Source organism: Mus caroli, unplaced genomic scaffold, assembly GCF_978045245.1.
Source record: "Mus caroli unplaced genomic scaffold, Mus_caroli_1 scaffold_18, whole genome shotgun sequence".
Lineage (NCBI taxonomy): Eukaryota > Metazoa > Chordata > Mammalia > Rodentia > Muridae > Mus > Mus caroli.
The window spans coordinates 68,326,100-68,343,953 of record NW_028227273.1 but is presented as its reverse complement, the minus strand read 5'-3'; the positions used below and the strand labels follow the sequence as shown (position 1 = coordinate 68,343,953).

At 51.3% G+C, this 17,854-nt stretch overlaps 1 protein-coding gene across 2 annotated transcripts in view; it reads left to right on the top strand.

Moving 5' to 3' along the window:
* Lmf1 (lipase maturation factor 1) overlaps positions 1-6,629 on the top strand; it is an 83,876-nt gene extending 77,247 nt beyond the window's left edge. For both annotated transcript variants that reach the window (XM_029471135.2, XM_085833368.1), the window contains one exon: positions 1,044-6,629. In XM_029471135.2, the coding sequence (XP_029326995.1) occupies positions 1,044-1,233 (190 nt within the window). In that variant the 3' untranslated portion in view covers positions 1,234-6,629. The remainder of the gene's footprint in view (positions 1-1,043) is intronic.
* Positions 6,630-17,854: the final 11,225 nt, after the last annotated feature.

The following is a 17,854-nucleotide window of genomic DNA, read 5'->3' as shown; positions in this document are numbered from 1 at the left end:
CTTAGCTTGCTTTCCATTGCTGATGAGTACCATGACCCAAAACAACTCGGGAAAGCTTACAGGTTATAGGCCATCATTGAGGGAGGGCCAAGGCAGGAGCCTCAGAACTGGAGACAGAAGCTAAAGCAGAGACCACAGAGGAACAGAGACCCATGGGCTTGCTCCCCATGGCTTTCTCAGCTTGCTTGCTTCTACAACCCAGGACAGTGGGTTGTAGTACCTCTCAGTGTGCTGAGTTCCCAAACCTGTCATTAATCAAGAAAATGCCCCAAGACAGACTTATTGATAGGTCACTTTGATACAGACTGTTCGGAAGTTGACACTCCGTCTTCCCAGATGACACTACTTTGTGTCACATTGATAAAAACTAACCAGCAGGTTCTAGAACGTTCCAGGGGTGGTGTCAGCCTTCCTCAGTACCTTCCCAGACCTGTCAGGGAAAGCACCTGGCCCTGACTCTTCCCCAGCCTCCCAGGCCCAACACTAGGCCCCTGACCAGGACCCCACTCACACCACACCACACCACACCCCCTTTGGCTGTAGTGTCCAGGACCTGCAGCCCTAGACCTTCAACCGTAACTTGAGGAGAAAATGAAGGCAAGAGGGCCAATTCAGAGAAGATAGAATGGCTGCACAACAGGAACCTCCCCAGAGGCCCTGCATCCCTGCCCTCCCCAGCCTTGGGAAATGTAGGGTCAGGACCCCAGATTCAGGAGAAGATGGACTTTGTGGCGATCTCCACGGCACCGCCTTACCCTCTTAGTGCCCAACTGTGGAGTTCAGTGTGGCTCTCTGCTCATGACCCCTCAGCCCCACCCTCCCTCGGGGACCCTTACCCACTCAGGTTTGCCTTCCAGAAGGAGGAAGGACGGCAGCCCCACCCACAACCAATGATGCCTCAAGATCCACACCCAGAAAGACATAACATCCCAAGCCCCACCCCAGTAGCAAGGCTTGCACACACCCTGGTAGGATGAGGTGGAGAGGGTGGGTCATGGAGACGGGAAGCAAAGAGACGCAGGCTGACACATTGTGCCCTGCAGGTGGATCCGAGGAGAACACTACCGGTACAAGTTCAGCCTCCCCGGGGGCCAGCACGCCACCCAGGGCAAGTGGTGGATCCGCAAGCGAATTGGTCCTTACTTCCCCCCACTCCGCCTTGAGGATCTGAAGGAATACTTTAAGACTCGGGAGTGGCCACTACCAGAACCCCCATCTAGACACACACACTGAAATAAAGACCAGAGACCAACCGCTTCTCTACCTATACTGTGCTACAGCCACGGGACCCGCACAGGGACCCGGCAGCCCATGGATCCTGCCAAGAAGAGATTCGAAAAAGGATGTGCTTCCTAGCTGTCAGCCTCCTGTCTCTATCCGTCCCTGTCGCCTTGCTAACCCTTCCCTGTTGTGGAGAGGGGGGTCTCAGATTCCCTAACCTAGAGGCTGCTTCCCCTGTAGCCCAACCACACATTCCTAGTCAATCCCATAGCCAGGTCTCTATCACAAGTCCGGTGTGGCAGCACCAACTCGTTACCACCATCTCCCTGAGGGACAGGAGGCTTGCTGTCCTCAGCATGATCCCTCCCCAGGATCCCTTACACACCACCCAGGCACACACACACACAGATACATGAGCTCAGGAATCCCTTGCACGCTCCAGTGTAGGATATATGCAAATGGATAGAAGGCCTATCACCAGCTTGTGGTCATATTCCAGTCTCCCGTGGGTGACCTGTGGAGAACCAAGCAGAGCCATGTCAGTGGGAACCTTGGCCGGCAGTGCTTAAGGCTTCCCTTCCCAGATTGCACACAACTGCCCCGGCTCACCAGCTACAAGGACAGCAGAGACTCTAGGAATACCTCCCCATCCCCCTTCTTGCTAAGCCTGGTGTCCGGAGCCCATGTTGCCTGTCCCTGGGCCACACTGCAGAGGATCCCAGAAAGGACAACAAAAAAGGTTCAGCTGAGGAGGCTGGTCGAGGGGGGCACAAGTGTGGCCTTGCAGAGCACCCCCTCAGCCTGGCTGGGGAGGGACGGCCAACCCAGGTGCAAACAGAGAGCCCGTGTTCCAGCTCCCAAGGAAACAGGGCGCCCTGTGTGTGTCAGGGACAGACAGCCTCAGAGCTATGAGACTGGAGCCAGCAAGTCTGCCGTGACCGCCACAGGAGTGACTGGCAGCCTGCAGCCTGAGCAGCCCTTCCTGGGGGCGGCCCAGCCATACCCCAGGCAGTAGACGTGGGGGGTGGGGCCCTCAGCAGGGATGGCAGCTGCTTGGGTATTCTGGTGACCCAGGAGAGTGGCACCTAGCTCACTGGGAGCCCTCCATGCCCTTGCCGGTTGCCAAGACCGCAGTCTCGGGGCTCAGCGGGAGAAACCTCAGGCCCCCAGATGTAGATTTCTGGCATGGGTCCAGCCATGTGCCCCCTCCTTCCTGAGGATCCTGGGGAGGGGGCTGCTGGTTCAGCAGAGCTAAAAACAGTGTTTAGACCTATGCAGGGGACAAGAGCTGTGGGAGGGAGCCAGGCCCTGGGGCAACCAGAATCTACCAGGATGCCTCTTGTAAGAGAGACAGGATCTGACAGACAGACTGCAGACAGAGGACAGGTAATAGATGGTCCCCTGCTGGTTTCAGAATGTCATCTCCACCCAGATGCCATGCTGAGTCCTGTGCTGCATCATGTGTCATGGATTTGCTCATACAACAGTCATGCTGTATGACACGGAGGCTTAGTGACTGACATCCTTGTCGGTTCTTTGGGTACAGATCTCCCTGTGTAGACCAGGCTGACATCAAACTGAGCTGGGGTTAAAGGTGTGCACCACCATGCCCAGCTGCCTCTTGATTTTTACCCCATGTGGTAGCTGCTGTCGTGAGCCACTCTTGAAATGGGATGAGGGCACCAATAGAGCCACACTGAGTGGGGGTTACAGGGAGTGCCCATCTGATGACACTGGCCCTCAGCATGGATCAGGGCCTCAAGCCAGCAGAGCCCAGCAGGAGTCACAGTGGACAAGCTGGAATGGATGTTAGTGGCCAGGTCATTGCCTTGGTAAACACTGAGCAAGTCTTATCACTGTCCCACAGACCCTGGTCATCTTGCTCTCGCTGGTGGCCTTAGGAACCCACTGAAGAGACTTAGCAGCTCTAACTGTGGATAGCCCAACCCTACCCAAGCTCACCCCAGGGTAGATGGGTCCTGACAGTGGTAAGTCAGTCACGCTATGTGTCTGCTCACCAAGGACAGCACAGGGACCTGATGTCCTGATCTAGAAGGTACTTACAGGTTTCTACCTCTGATAGATATAGGCCCTCCCTGTATACATGTATCCTCAAAGATCCCCTTGTTGAGGCTGAGAGGTGTCCCCAGCTCCCTTAGCAAATGATCTTTATACCCCACTGGATCACTCCAGCCAAGGAGTCTGCTCTAAGGCCATCCCTGGGGAGCCCCACTCACACCCATGCCTTGACTACATTGGGGCCATAGTGCTGCACTGGTCAGCGTCCAGATGGAGAGGGGTCTCATCCTGTCCCTTAGCGCAGCAGCCATGCCATGTGAGTCTACCAGGTTAACTGCAGCATGCTAAAGGACGTACCCATCTGCCTCTGGCACATGCTCCCTCCACGGAAGAACCCAAGGAAGAAACTTCCATGTTGGAGGGCACTGGGACAAACGTAGGAAGCTTGGGTGCCGGGCTGGGGCGGGGGACAGGGGAGAACTCAGGTTCACTTAGCAGTACTGTCGAACATTAGGGTATGCTTCTGCACTTCTCTACCCAAATTCCCACTCCAGGAGTTGGGGGTGAGTGGACATAGCAGCTGTGACATGATTAGCCCCAGCTTCACTCTGTAGGATGTGCAAAAGCAAGGTTAGGATCCAGTGTATGCTAGTTGCTAGTGACCTGGGCTAGTGGACATCGGCCAGGAGCCAGACATGGGCTCTGGGATGACAGAAGACAGTCATACTAGACTTTCTACACCTGATTTCAAACTCAGGATCCAAAGTCACCAGGCACTATCTCCCTGGGGTGCCATGCTGGACCTGACTATTGGTCCCCTAACAGTTGGCAGCTCAGCAGGATGCATCCTTCCCTCTCCATCATCCAGCAGAAGTGATGTACCCTCCTCATGCACTGATCCCCAGCCAGCTGAAGTCCTGTGGCTGCTTCCACTGCCAAAAGCTTCCCACTCACTTGGGTTAGTAAATGGAACCAAGGAAGCATCCTCACGTACCATCTCACAGGATAGTGAGATGCCTGAAAGAAGCCAGCCAGATGGGTGAAACCATAACATGGTGATAAAGGGGACTGAAGACAGAAGAGCAGGTGACAGGTCACCTGAAAATGTCACTCCCGGGTGACAGTGCTCCTCACGGTGGCTGGCTTGCAATCCTGACACAATTCCAGTAGTCTCTATAGAACGGGAACCCTAGCTCCAAACTTGTGTAGAACTGCAAATGACAAAATCAGTGTTATGCTGGAACACTGCTGTCTGTGAAGTGTCTGCCACACAGCATGACGACCTGAGTTCAATACCCCAGAAGCCCCAGAAAAGGCAGGCTGCACGGTTGCTTGGCTATAGCCCCAGTGCTGGGGAAGAGGAAATAGGCAGACTCCTGAGCTCACTGGGCAACCATCCTAGATTGATTGAGCTCCGGATTTAGTGAGAGACTCGACCTCAAAAAAATAAGGTGCTTAGGAATCACTGCAGTCAACAATGTCAGCCTCTGGTTCCCATGTACACACACACACACACACAGCACTGTGAATTTGGGGCCAACCTGGACTACAGAGTGACAGCCTATCTCAAGGAAAAAGTAAAATGCCCAGGAGACGCTGGCATGTCTGTTGGACTGCTTTTGACAAGAGCTTTAAAAACATGCAAAAGGAAAGAAACACACCATTGTCTTTCTTTTCATAATAAATATTATCTGTGGCCATATAGCCCCGAGCACACCCCCATCTCATCTAACAGGAAATGCGACTTTCTGGAATTTTCTATATGTGTGTGAGGAAAGTGTGTATCGTGTTTGGGAGTACTGACAGAGTCTAGAAGAGAGCATTGGGTCCCCCGAAGCTGGAGTTAAGGGTCACCAAGGTGCTGGGAACCAGAAAGAACAGGGTTTAACCACTGAGCCATCTCTCTGCCCAAACCTGTTTGGAGTGGGCATTGCTGAGACAAGGCAGCCGACAACATGCAGAGGACAGGAGCAGCTCTCTTTCCTCAAGTCAAGGCTGGCGAGATGCTGAGCACATGAAGGTACCACCAACCCCAGGACTCCTCCCACCGGTGCCCTCTGACCCCCACATGCAGGCCATGGCACCAACACACACACATGCATGCAAATGCCCATATGCACACTCACTGCTCCAGCCCTGGCTATGTCCAATCTGCTGCTTTCTCTTCTCCCAACTCCTCCAGATGCCTCTTTCCCTTATCCACAATAAAAAAGATTTCCCCAGTCCAAAAAAAAAAAAAAAAAAAGATGAACTTCGGGGGCTGGAGATGGCTTTTATAGAAGAGCACTTGCTGCTCTTACAGGGAACCCCAGTTCAGTTCCCAGCACCCATATGGAAGCTTAGAACCATCTGTATCTCCAGGTCCAGGGGATCCAGTACCATCCAGTACCCTCTCCTGGCCTCATCGGCTGTCACGGATGCTTTTGGAGCACTTAGCATGAATACTCTGAAAGCACTCATTCACATAAAATTGTTCTAGTAAAAAAGGTGCGCTCTAGAGCTGAGGTGTGGCTCAGGCAGAGTACTTGTCTAAAACACATGAGTCCTCATGTTCTACCCTCAGCGATGATGATGACAGTGACAGTGACAGTGAGGATGATACAAATGAATGAAGCTCCTAAACCAAAGAACTAACACTAAAAACTCTTAAAGCAGAAGCTTCAAATTTGGCACCTTGTCCCTTCTTTGCTGAATACGTGGGTTAGGGCTACACAGTGACGCTGCTCAGAGCAGCATCTCCATAGCAATGAATGGCAGGACAGAGAGTGTGACACCAGAGCCGGCCACAGCCACATGAGGTCCCTGCGAGAAAGACGGGGCTCCAGTATATACCATTGGCTGTGAAGACACACAGCAGTGATTCTACACCAGAGACCCCACACCTCTCAAACCTGGTCAGTGCTTTATTCTTTCTGTGCCACACTGCCTGACCCACCACAAAGCATACAGCAGACGAGGTTTCCTGCTGGCAGTGGCTCTCGGCATTTATAAGCAGCAGCAGCAGCAACAGATCCCCAGCCCTGTGTGCCTGTGGGTACCAGGGAGGCAGGAGGTGCTCCATCCAGTTCAGGGAAGTGGGATGCTCAAGCCCAGGGGGATGATGCAGATTCCAGGGAAGACACCCTGTCTTGGAGACAGGCTGCTGGGTCTCTGGTCACGTGGCGTCGCTTACCTGTGGCTATTTGGAGGTTCACTTTGTGGAAACAGCACACACTGTTTTGCCAACTGTTTTCCATGTGTTTTGAGTTCAATCCCAGCACTTGGGAGGAGGCAGAGAAAAAAGTTCCAGTTTTAGATATTCGGTGTTAAATCTGCATTTATCATAAAATAAAGAACATCAAGGTGGGTGGGTGTTTTCTAATGAGCACATAAAAGAACTGTGAGAAAAATCTCCCTGTGGTCTCCATGATGGTTCAAAGGTCACATGACTTTCCTGATGTTGCTGGCTACACCTTCCTCCCCAACCTTCCCTCTCTGCTCATTGGAGATGTTCTCTGGGTTCCTTGGGAAACTGGAGACAGGGAAGCCGTGGCTGTGAGGCAGCACCCACTGTCCATCATCTATACATCAGCCTGACCCACCATACATCATCCATACATCAGCCCTGAACTGGAGCCCCACCGGCCAATCTTTCTCCAGGTCATTCCCCTAATGGTGCAGCCCTCTGGGTCCCTGTCATGCTGATCTTTGCTGAGCTCTATACTGAGTCCTTGGCGTCAACTCATGTCTTTGAGCAGAGGGGCCAGGGTGTTTACCTGGCCCATAAGAAAGCCAGGAAATTTGCCACTAGCTCAGCAGGACCAGAGTCTCAGCAAGGTGGCTGTCCTTAGCAGAGGTCACAAATCCCTCCTGGCTCTGCCACCAGCACCTGGGCTGCCAGGGGCACTGGTGCCAGCCCTGCAGCTGGGCCTTCTGTGGGTGAGCAACATTTGCATCTCAATGATGGGGATTCATCTTTAAGGAGCCAGCTGTCCGGTTGGGGGAGGGGAAGTCTAATTGGGCAGCGGGGGTGGGGAAGGGGGTCTGTCAAGTGGCTACAGCTCCCCACACCACTCCCACTCACAGCTTGGGACAAGGAAACACAAAACAGTGATCGGACCATCTGTATCCCTATCACTGCCCCACCCCACACCATGGCTGCACAGCTGCAGGCTGGCTCCAGCCCTGTCTGTGTACAGTTCCCTTTTGTACCCTGGCGGCAGAGGTGGACAGCTCAGGTCAGAGGTCAGGGTGAGGACGGGCCCAGACATCACTGTCACCAGCTCCCTCACGAGACTTCTTCGACTTGTCATCACCTATGACCATCTAGGCAGATCCCTCTCTCTAATGTCCCTCCACTACAGAGAATGCCACTGTAGAGAGGTGAATAGTGTCCCCAAACTCATCCCAACTAAGGACCTCAGAATGTGACCTTTGAAAATAAGGTCTTTGCAGATTTAATAAAGATCATATGATATAGCTGTCCAGAATTAGGGTTGTCCTAATTTTTCACAAGTTTTGTTTGTTTGTTTGTTTGTTTGTGAGAGCTGAGATAGGCTTTCATTATGCAGCCTCAATGGCTTCAAACTTGTTGCAATCCTCCTGCCTCTGCCTCTGCCCCTGCCCCTGCCCCTGCCCCTGCCCCTGCCCCTGCCCCTGCCCCTGCCCCTGCCCCTGCCCCTGCCCCTGCCCCTGCCCCTGCCCCTGCCCCTGCCCCTGCCCCTGCCCCTGCCCCTGCCCCTGCCCCTGCCCCTGCCTCTGCCTCTGCCTTTGCCAAGTGCTGAAGTTACTGAAAGGGATCACCAAGCCTGCAGCCTGAGCATTGGGGTGCATGCCTATAATCCCAGCTCCCCAGAGGCAGAGGCAGGAGGATGGAGAGCAATTTAACAAGACTGTCTTAAAATTTTAAAAATGTAAAGGGCCCTATAGCTTAGTGGTAAATATTCACTACCAGATGTGGGGTCCTTGATTCCATCCCCAGCTGTGAGAGAAGGGGGAGGGAAAGGAGAGGGGAAAGGAGCGAAGGGAAAGAGAGATCAGCTTATCAGGGAAGACAGCTGCTTGAAGATGAAATGGGAACTTAAAACAGCAGAGTCCCCGGAGCTGGGGGGACTGTGCAGAATCCTGAGTCCTTGGAGATAGGATGGCCCACACTTTGGTTTGGACCATTTGCCTCCAGACTGTAGGAGAATAATCCAGCATTTGAAGCCCCCACATGTGGTCCTTTGTCAGAGCCCCAGGAGATGAATGTGTCCAGGCGGAGTGGTAATCTGGTTATGGCCCAGAGTGGTTTCAGGGGTACCCTCCCAGCCAGCACAAGAGCAGACAGCCTGGATGGGGCTCTCAACCCCGAGTCTGCCCAGCCTCTCCCAGACCTCACCTGCCCCAGAAGGAGGGTGAAGTGGAACACCCACCATCTGCCTTCAAGATGCAAGAGGAAACAGAAAGATGGGCAGATGGCGTGGGCCCTGCCCAGGAGGGAGACATGACAGCAACCAGAGAGAGATAAATGAAGAGAACAAAGGACAGGATGGGACACCAGGAGCACTGTGCTCTGATGACACACACACCCCTCCTTGGAGCCAGAGCACAGGCACTGTACTGGCTGGTTTTATGTCTGATGACACAATAATCAGAAAGAGCCTCAATTGAGAACATGCCTCCACAAGACTGGGGTATAGGCAAACCTATAAGGCATTTCCTTCATTAGTGTTGATGGCAAGGGCCCAGCCCAGAAATGCGTGGGGCCATCCCTGGGCTGGTGGTCCTGGGTTCTATAAGCAAACAGGCCAAGGAAGCCATGAGGAGCAAGGCAGTAAGGAGCACTGTTGCACGACCTTCGAATCAGCCCCTGCCTGCAGGTTCCTGCCCTTCCTAGGTCCTCTCCTGACTTCTGTCCTTTATGATGAACTGTGATGTGGAAGCATAGGCCAAGTAAACCCTTTCCTTTCTAAGTCGCTTTGGTCATGGTGTTTCATCTCAGTAGTAACCCTAAGACCAGTGCTCACAAACATGTCTGAACTCACACAAACTAGACATACTAGACACATATAAGCTTGCAGTATGTTTCCTACCGACTGGCAAGATATCTGGACACAGGAAAGGTTATCAGGCCTGAGATGTCTACCTTGTGGCTATTCTTGACCCCACAAAGGTAGCCACGCCATAGCCATGGCTGTATCCAGCATCTATACAAAGCATGCTCTCCAGACTGGTTCCTGCGTAACTGCCTGCCTTTCTAGGCTTGCCCACGGTCCCTGCAAGAAGCCGCCAGATGCTAAGCGCCTCAGCAAGAAAAAGAACTTTATTCTCAAGTAGAAACAGCATCACTGGGCGTGGTGACGCACACCTTTAATCACTTGGGAGGCAGAGGCAGGTGGATTTCTTAGTTCGAAGCCAGCCTGGGCTAAACAGAGAAACCCTGTCTTGGAAAAAAAAAAAAAAAAAAAAAAAAAGAAAGAAAGAAAGAAAGAAAGAAAGAAAGAATGAAAGAAAGAAAAAGAAACATCAGCATCCTGCAACCACGTGACCAGGGCCTTGTAAGGACAGAAGTGCATTTTCCAAGATCATGCGACACTTCTCAAGGGTACCGTGCCACCCTTGTGGAATCTAGCTAATCCCTCAGCTGTGCTGCACCTACCCACAAGGATGCCCAGTATCCAGTAGGCCTCAGAAGGCACTTCCCAGCTGCAGGGCCCCAGGCCACTGTCCAGGGCTCCAGTACACCAACCCTGTCTGTTACACCTACTTTACACACAGGCCACACAGCAGGCAGCCCACTTGTGCTCCCATAAGCCCTAAGTAAAACCCAGCACTGGATAGTCACAGCTGTGCCAGGACATGAGGGCTTAGGCTCCCAGCTGGTGGGTGGGATTTGTAGCGCTGTCTTCTCTAAGTGCCGGGATGTTGGGACAGGAAGAAAGGCTTCATAGAAAGGCAAGCCTGGAGGACCTCCAGGTGGCAGCTCCTGACTGTAGCCTCGGCTCTCTAGGGCTGCAGAGGGGTTCTACCCTTCACTTGTCAGCCTTGATACCTCCTAACGGGGGGGGGGGGGGGGAGACAGAGAGAGACAGACAGACAGACAGACAGACAGGTATCACATGGATGATGACACCTACCCTCACCAAGAGAGGACACTGGGACCCCTGCACCCACAGAATCTGCCCTTGTGGGGCCTGAGGGCTCTGGCTGCTCCCCAGAATGACTCACAGAAGCAAGACCTGAGAGAGGTTCATCTCCAGGTAGGTGGGGGCAGCCTGAACAGAAGAAGCTAGTATAGCCATCAGAATCCAGAGACACCAGGCTGCCCCCTCGGCAGTAGGGGCTCAATCCAGGTTAAAGTTAAACTCATGGTGACAGAAATGGTTCTGAGTCTGGCAGGACATCACCAGGCCCTATCACCACAGCTGTGCAACAACCTGTGCCCAAACTCTGGCGGGACATGGCAAAGCCTGTGGCTGGAACTTTGATCTGTGCTTTCTCAGCTGCTCTCCAGGGACAGGCCTGCTGGTGGCACAGGCTACATTATCCTCCTAGACACAGATGGCAGCATGCTCACGAGACCCAGCCTGAGACCCAGCTGGCCTGCACAGGAGGGAAGGGCCCAAAGACCTGCAGCCAGTGCTATCAGTGTAGGGCAACAGCCCCAGCCCTCCCCCTGTTGCCACAATGGGGACCCACTACCAAGCTGAGGAGATACCCTAGTGGCAGGCAGCAGAGTCATGCAAAACATGGTGCTCATGGGCCTGCAAGGTAGGGCCTGATCATGGGAGAGAAGCTGTGGACAACGTGGGAAACACACTAAGCCCATATCCCACCTGGGGACTGCAGGGACCAACAAGGACCCTGAGGGCTGGAACCACCCTAGGGTACCACTGGGGCAGGAAAGAGAAGGGGCTAAAGAGCAAGAGAGGCTAGAGGCCACCTGGTTGGGAGAATAGAGGAACGTCAAAAACCTCTGTGTTCATGCTGACTAGGGCTCAAGTGTGGCCCCTCTGGAAAGCAGGGCAGGAGTGAGGAGCCCTACATCTGGTCAGCATGCTTATAAGAGGGGAACAGGCCTGTGTGAGGACAGAGGTGGAGGATGGCGTGATGCAACCACAAACCAAGGATACCTGACCCTTCCTCACAGTTGTGGGAGGCAGAGAGACGCTGCCTCGTACCCTGCAGGTAAGTGTATAGCCCCAGCCTTCACAATCCCAGACCTCTAGTATTTGGAGCTGGGAAACATAAAACTCCTGCTGTTTGGAGCCCTGGCAGATGTGGCCATTTTTGACAAGGGTCCCAAGAGACACACCCACTGTCTTGCCCAAATGGGCAGCACAGCATAGCTCCATCACCTCTGGACTTCCCCTCAGCCTTGGTGAGCACTCGCCTTCCTGTCTGGGTACCCTGAACCCCACAAGTTCTGTTATCAAGAGTACTATGCAGGGCCCAGGCCATCTGCACATGAGCCCACTGCTGTGACAGCACAGACCAGGGACTGCTCCTGGGAAGGTGGCAGGAAGTGCCAAGTTGGAGCCAAGGCCCTGGAGTCACACACAAAGGATGGCTTGTGTGTGTGCCAACCCCTGACACTGATGTGATCAGCATCACCAAGCTCTGTCTCCACTCCACCGATTTCTCACAAGCCTATAACAGCTAGACCTGAGTCTCCCACAGAGGACAGATCCATGAGAAGCACTGGAGGGAATCTAGCTCCTGCAGTCCCAGGGAACAGCTTCAACCGTGAAGTGGACCTGGATGGGAAGATACTCAGGACCCACTGTCCTCAGATAAGGAGACAGTAGCCAGAGGATGGACAAAGGCTGAAGCTACAGTAAGAGTCAGCTCAGTGGATCCCATCTGTCCACAACTTCAAGTGCCCCTCATAGCCTCAGACACTGTACAGTAAGAAACCCAAGCCACTTCAAGCTCAGCAGCCCATTCCCAGTATGCGCCCCAAAGATGCAGAGTGATCCTAGCAGGTGCACACACCTGTCCACAGCAGCCCAAATATGCAGATCACCTAGCGTACTTGAATAACCAAAATGTGATCTATCCTGCAGTAGTGGGCTATGTATATAGCTGAGGCTGGCCTGCCTATCTCTGCCTTCATGCTAGGATTGCAGGCATGGTGTACCACCAGCCCAGCTCCTGTACTAGAATATTATTCAGCCTAGAAGAAGAATGAAGCCACCACGACTCATTGGACTGTAGGACATCACAGTTGGTGACAGGCGCCAGATGCAGAAGCTCACAGATCGTGAAACTCCACTCATGTCCACAGATGTCCAAGCAAAGGAAAATCTCCAGGCAGAAAGCAAGCCAGCAGCTGTCTGGGAAAAAAGAGCAACACCACAGGAACCATTTCTTTCCAGGTGTGTAGAATGTTCTAGGACTGGGTGGTAAGTGTGCATATTGTGACACTTGGCATTAGAGTGCCAGGCTGCCTGCCCTAGTGACTAACATGGACAAGCAGAGGCATGGGGTAAATGCCCCTCGATCAAGCTTGGGGGGGGGGGCCAGAGAGCTATCCCTCTGCTCTGTAGAGACCAGGGCTAAGCAGGAAAGGCCACCCCTACATCCTGGGTCTGCACCACCTGTGGCCAGCTCACCACTAGCAGACAACAGTTAATCACCCTGATGGATGGATAGACAGACAGGAAGGAGCTGGGAAGACCCAGGGCTCCCAGGGGTATTCTGTCACATGTTGGTGTATGGAGTCCTGATGGAGGCAGGATTTGGGATGTCAAAGGACTTGTGCCTTTTTTTAGTTAGTTCTCTCTCTCTCTCTCTCTCTCTCTCTCTCTCTCTCTCTCTCTCTCCCTCTTCCTCTCTCTCTCCCTCTCTCTCTCTCTCTCTCTCTCCCTCTTCCTCTCTCTCTCCCTCTTCCTCTCTCTCTCCCTCTTCCTCTCTCCCTCCCTCTTCCTCTCTTTCTCCCTCTTCCTCTCCCTCCCTCTCTCTCTCTCTCTCTCTCTCTCCCTCTTCCTCTCTCTCTCCCTCTTCCTCTCTCTTCCTCTCTCTGTATTCCTCTCTCTGTGTCTCCGTCTCTCTCTTAGTGGGTCTATCTATCTCTGTCTGTCTCTGCCTCTCTCTGCCCCTCCCTCCAATTCTCCTTCCCTCCGTCCCTCTCTATCTCCTGTGGACCAAGATCTGAGCCCTCAGCTGTTTCTGCTGCCATGGCTTTGCTCCACCCTCATAAACTCTAACCCTCTGAAACCACGGCCCAATTAAATGCTTCATTTTATAAGTTGCCTTGGTCATAATGTTTTGTCAGAGCAAGAAAGAAATAACTAAGACAAATGCCAATGATACTCTCCTCTGGAAGATTTCCTAAGATGTTTTGGAATGATTTTTGAGTGTGTGTACCAGAGCCCTGGCTGGTCTTGGACTGACAGAGATCCACCTGCTTCTGCCTTTGGAGAGAGGGCTGAGATTAAAGGCTTGCACTACTATGCCCAGTGATTTCCTGAGGTCTTTAAGAGGCACTCAAGAGGCCTCAGCCCGCAGCCACAGACACTGGACTGAGGCGAAGCCACCAACAGCATGGCTTCCAGTTTCATCACAACAGAAAGATTGCTATAAATGCCATAGACCTCAGCTCACATCACACAGCATGACCTACCAGCCCCAGCGCCACTCTGTGTGGAAATTCCTTTAAAACCATTAAATACTTCATAATGAAACCCATTATTTTATTGATAGACTTGTATTTGTTTCCTGAGATACAGTCCTGTGTATCCCAGACTGACCTGGAAGTGTCCCTATAGCCAAGGAAGATCTTTAACTCCTAATTCTCCTGCCTTCGCCTACTGAGTGCTGGAATTATCAGAGTGCAGCAGTTGTGTGCTGTGTACTGGGCACTGAGCTCAGTGCTTCATACAGGCTAAATGGTTTCAACCTGTAGCTATCTGACAACGAATCTCAATTGAGAAAATGCCTAGATCAGACTGCCCTGGAGGCAGAGAGTAGGGTTGCCTTGATTGTTAATTGATTTAGAGAGCCCTGCCCACTGTGGGCAGCACCACTTCCTAGGCAACTAGTCCTGAACTGAGTGCCAGCCAGCCAGCAGCTTTGTTATGGTTCCTGCCATACTTCTTTGTGAAGTGAATTCTTTGGTGTGGAATAGCAAGCAGGCCTGCCTTGGGTTCTTCTCTTGACTTCCTGGACTATAGCCTAGAAGTGTAAGATGAATAAACCCTTTCCCTCTCTCTGTTAATTTTGGTCAAGGTCTTTTCTCACAGCAACAGAAAAGTAACTAGGACATTAGGCAAGTATTCTGTCCACAGAGCAATAAAACATTCATTTTGTAGTTCTACAGTTATTATACATCAGTAAAAAGGGCAATTAATTTAAACACATAAATAAACCACTAAATAAACTCAGATGGATGCAGAAATACAACTGAAACTGAAGAATTTCTAAAATATAACAATAATACTATCAGAATCTATAAAATTCACTTAAACCATTAAATGCAGAAAAATTCATAGTATTGAGCTTTGTTCTTATAAAAGAAAACAATTTCTTAGCTTACGGAGCTTAGGAGCCCAGGTGTGGGAAAACATAATGCAAGCAAGGTGCAGAGAGGCGAATGTGAAGAAACCTGGGTACCTGAGACCCTTTCTCAAACCAACCAACCAACCAATCAACCAACCAACCAACCAATCAACCAACCAACCAACCAACCAACAACCAACCAACCAACAACCAACCACCAAATAACCAACCAATCAACAAACAAACAACAAACAACCAATCAACAACCAACCAAACAACAAACAAACAAACAACCCGTATCACATGGATGCTGGAGCAGCCCATGGTGGCAAATAGAATACAACACTTCACACGGATCCCATGAGAACATGGGCTTGATCCCAAAAATCCTACTCAGTTTACTAATAAAACATAGTAATCACATTCACTATATCACAGCACTGCCTCCCTAGATATGGAAACAGCAGAGTATAATAGCCACTCCTGATTAAAAACAAAAAAAAAACAAAACCAAAAATACAATCGGAAGGGCTGGAGAAATGGCCTAGCAGTTGAGAGCACCTGCTGCCTTTGCTGAGAACCTAAGTTCAGTTCCCAGCACCATGATGTCAACAGCCTATAACTCCAGCTCCAGGGGATCCGATGCCCTCTTCTGGCCTCCAAAAGACCCTTGAACTGAAATATTCAGTACAACTGAAAATGTGAGGTTGAATTTAATCTAATTTACACATATAGCTTTATGATTACACACCGGAGAGCTTAGCCCTAGACAGCCCCAGCTCAGAGAGGAGGAAGCAAGTAAAGGCCTGTCACGTGATATCTGAGGACCAAGACAAGCCGGACAATGCACAGGTCACGTGATATCTGAGGACCAAGACAAGCCGGACAATGCACAGGTCACGTGATATCTGAGGACCAAGACAAGCCGGACAGTGCACAGGTCACGTGATATCTGAGGACCAAGACAAGCCGGACAGTGCACAGGTCACGTGATATCTGAGGACCAAGACAAGCCGGACAGTGCACAGGTCACGTGATATCTGAGGACCAAGACAAGCCGGACAGTGCACAGGTCACGTGATATCTGAGGACCAAGACAAGCCGGACAATGCACAGGTCACGTGATATCTGAGGACCAAGACAAGCCGGACAATGCACAGGTCACGTGATATCTGAGGACCAAGACAAGCCGGACAATGCACAGGTCACGTGATATCTGAGGACCAAGACAAGCCGGACAGTGCACAGGTCACGTGATATCTGAGGACCAAGACAAGCCGGACAGTGCACAGGTCACGTGACTCTGGGAGGATACCCATCCTGAAAGGCATGTCCTCAAAGGTGTTGGGACCCTGAAGGATGCCAGGCCATGGCCATATATTCTGAGACAGATGAGACACCCTGCTGGTATAATCTACATTTGGTTCATAACCCAACTATGGGAAATCCTCATGCTATTTTTGTAATGTGTAAGTCTGAGATTGTTATAACATAAAAAACTTAAAAACCGGGCTGGAAAAGCCAGGTGTGGTGGCACATGCCTTTAATTCCAGCACTTTGGAGGCAGAGGCAGGCGGATCTCCATGAGTTTGAGACCAGCTTGGTCTATGAAGGTAGTTTCAGAATAGTCATGGCTACTTAACAGAGAGAACCCATCTAAGATAAATAAATAAATAAATAAATAAATAAATAAATAAACTGGGCTGACGAGATAACTCAGAGGGTAAAAGTACCATCTAAAATAAATAAATAAAAACTGGGCTGACGAGATAACTCAGAGGGTAAAAGTACTTGCCACCAAGTTTGACGACCTGAGTTCAAATCCTGGGACCTACAACTGTGAGTCATCCTCTGTCCGACACACACGTGCTATGGCACCTGCACGTGAACACACACAGAAAAGTAACAAATGTGGTTTAATGTTTTTAAGCTGAAAGCTAAAATGAGGAACTGACACTGGTCTGGTTAATCTTCCAGAAACATTGTCCCCAGAGCCCTGGCAGGGCCCTCTCTGTGGGCTCACAGGGAGTGGGACCCTGCTGAGCCTGGCCTGCAGACGAGGGCCTCCAGAACTGAGAGAGCATTCATCTGGTTTGGGTTGTTTGGTTTGCTTTTGTTGTGGCAGTAATTGAACCCAGAGCCTCCTGCACGGTAGAAAAGCACTCTGCCACCAAGAGGCTCCCTGGCCCCTGCCTTTTACTTTTTATTTTCAGATAGAATCCTTTAAGTTTCCCTAGCTGGACTTGAGTTCACTCTGTAGGAATTGCACTCGGGCTGTGCCCTACTCTAAGTGAGTCCATATTGTATAAAGCAATGTTTTGTTTGCTTTTGTGTTTGTTTTCAGACTGTGCCTTTCCCTGGAAGACTCCATTTTACAAGCAAGGGTTTTGTTTGTTTGTTTGTTTGTTTGTTTGTTTTTTGTTTTGTTTTTTTGCGTGTGGTTTTAGTTTTGTTTTGTGTTTTACTCATTTAAAAAAATGAATTGTGTTTCTCTCCTTGAGTGTGTTTGAGTACACGGGTACCGTAGCCTGCATGCGAAGGTCGGGAGACTCGCAGGAGGAGTCGCTCCTCTCCTTCCACCATATGGGTCCCAGGGATTGAACTCGGGTCGTCAGGCTCTGTAGCAAGTGTTTCTACCCATGAGCCTTCTCCCCAGCCCTTTACGCCATTTTGAGGAAGAAAGGTGATTGCAGCCCCTCGGTGGACCCCAAAACTGTCAGGCACCAGTCTCCAGCACAGACTGATGGACTTGGGAACAGAAAAGAAGTCATCCTCTAGGCTTATTAAGATGAATAGAGACTATAGGGGCAGGGGGTGTATTTGAAAATCACATCCCAGAAACCCTAGAATTATCAGACACACCAAGCCAGGAACAGGGTGGGAAGCAGCTGTTACCCTCAGTACCAGAATTTTCACTCTGCAGCATACATGCACACAGGTCCATGTCAGGATGCTCAAAAGTGGTGAATACCGAAGACTGAGATGGTATGGCCCACACCAACTGTTCCTCAAGGACTGACAAGTCGAAGACCCTCCTACTGTCCCTGGAGCAGCTCAGCTAGTGCCCTGCTGCCGCCTGCCTGCCATCCACCTTTTGGGCTTCTTGACCTGGTTCAGCCTGTCACCCCACAGCTGAATGGCACAGCTTTACTCT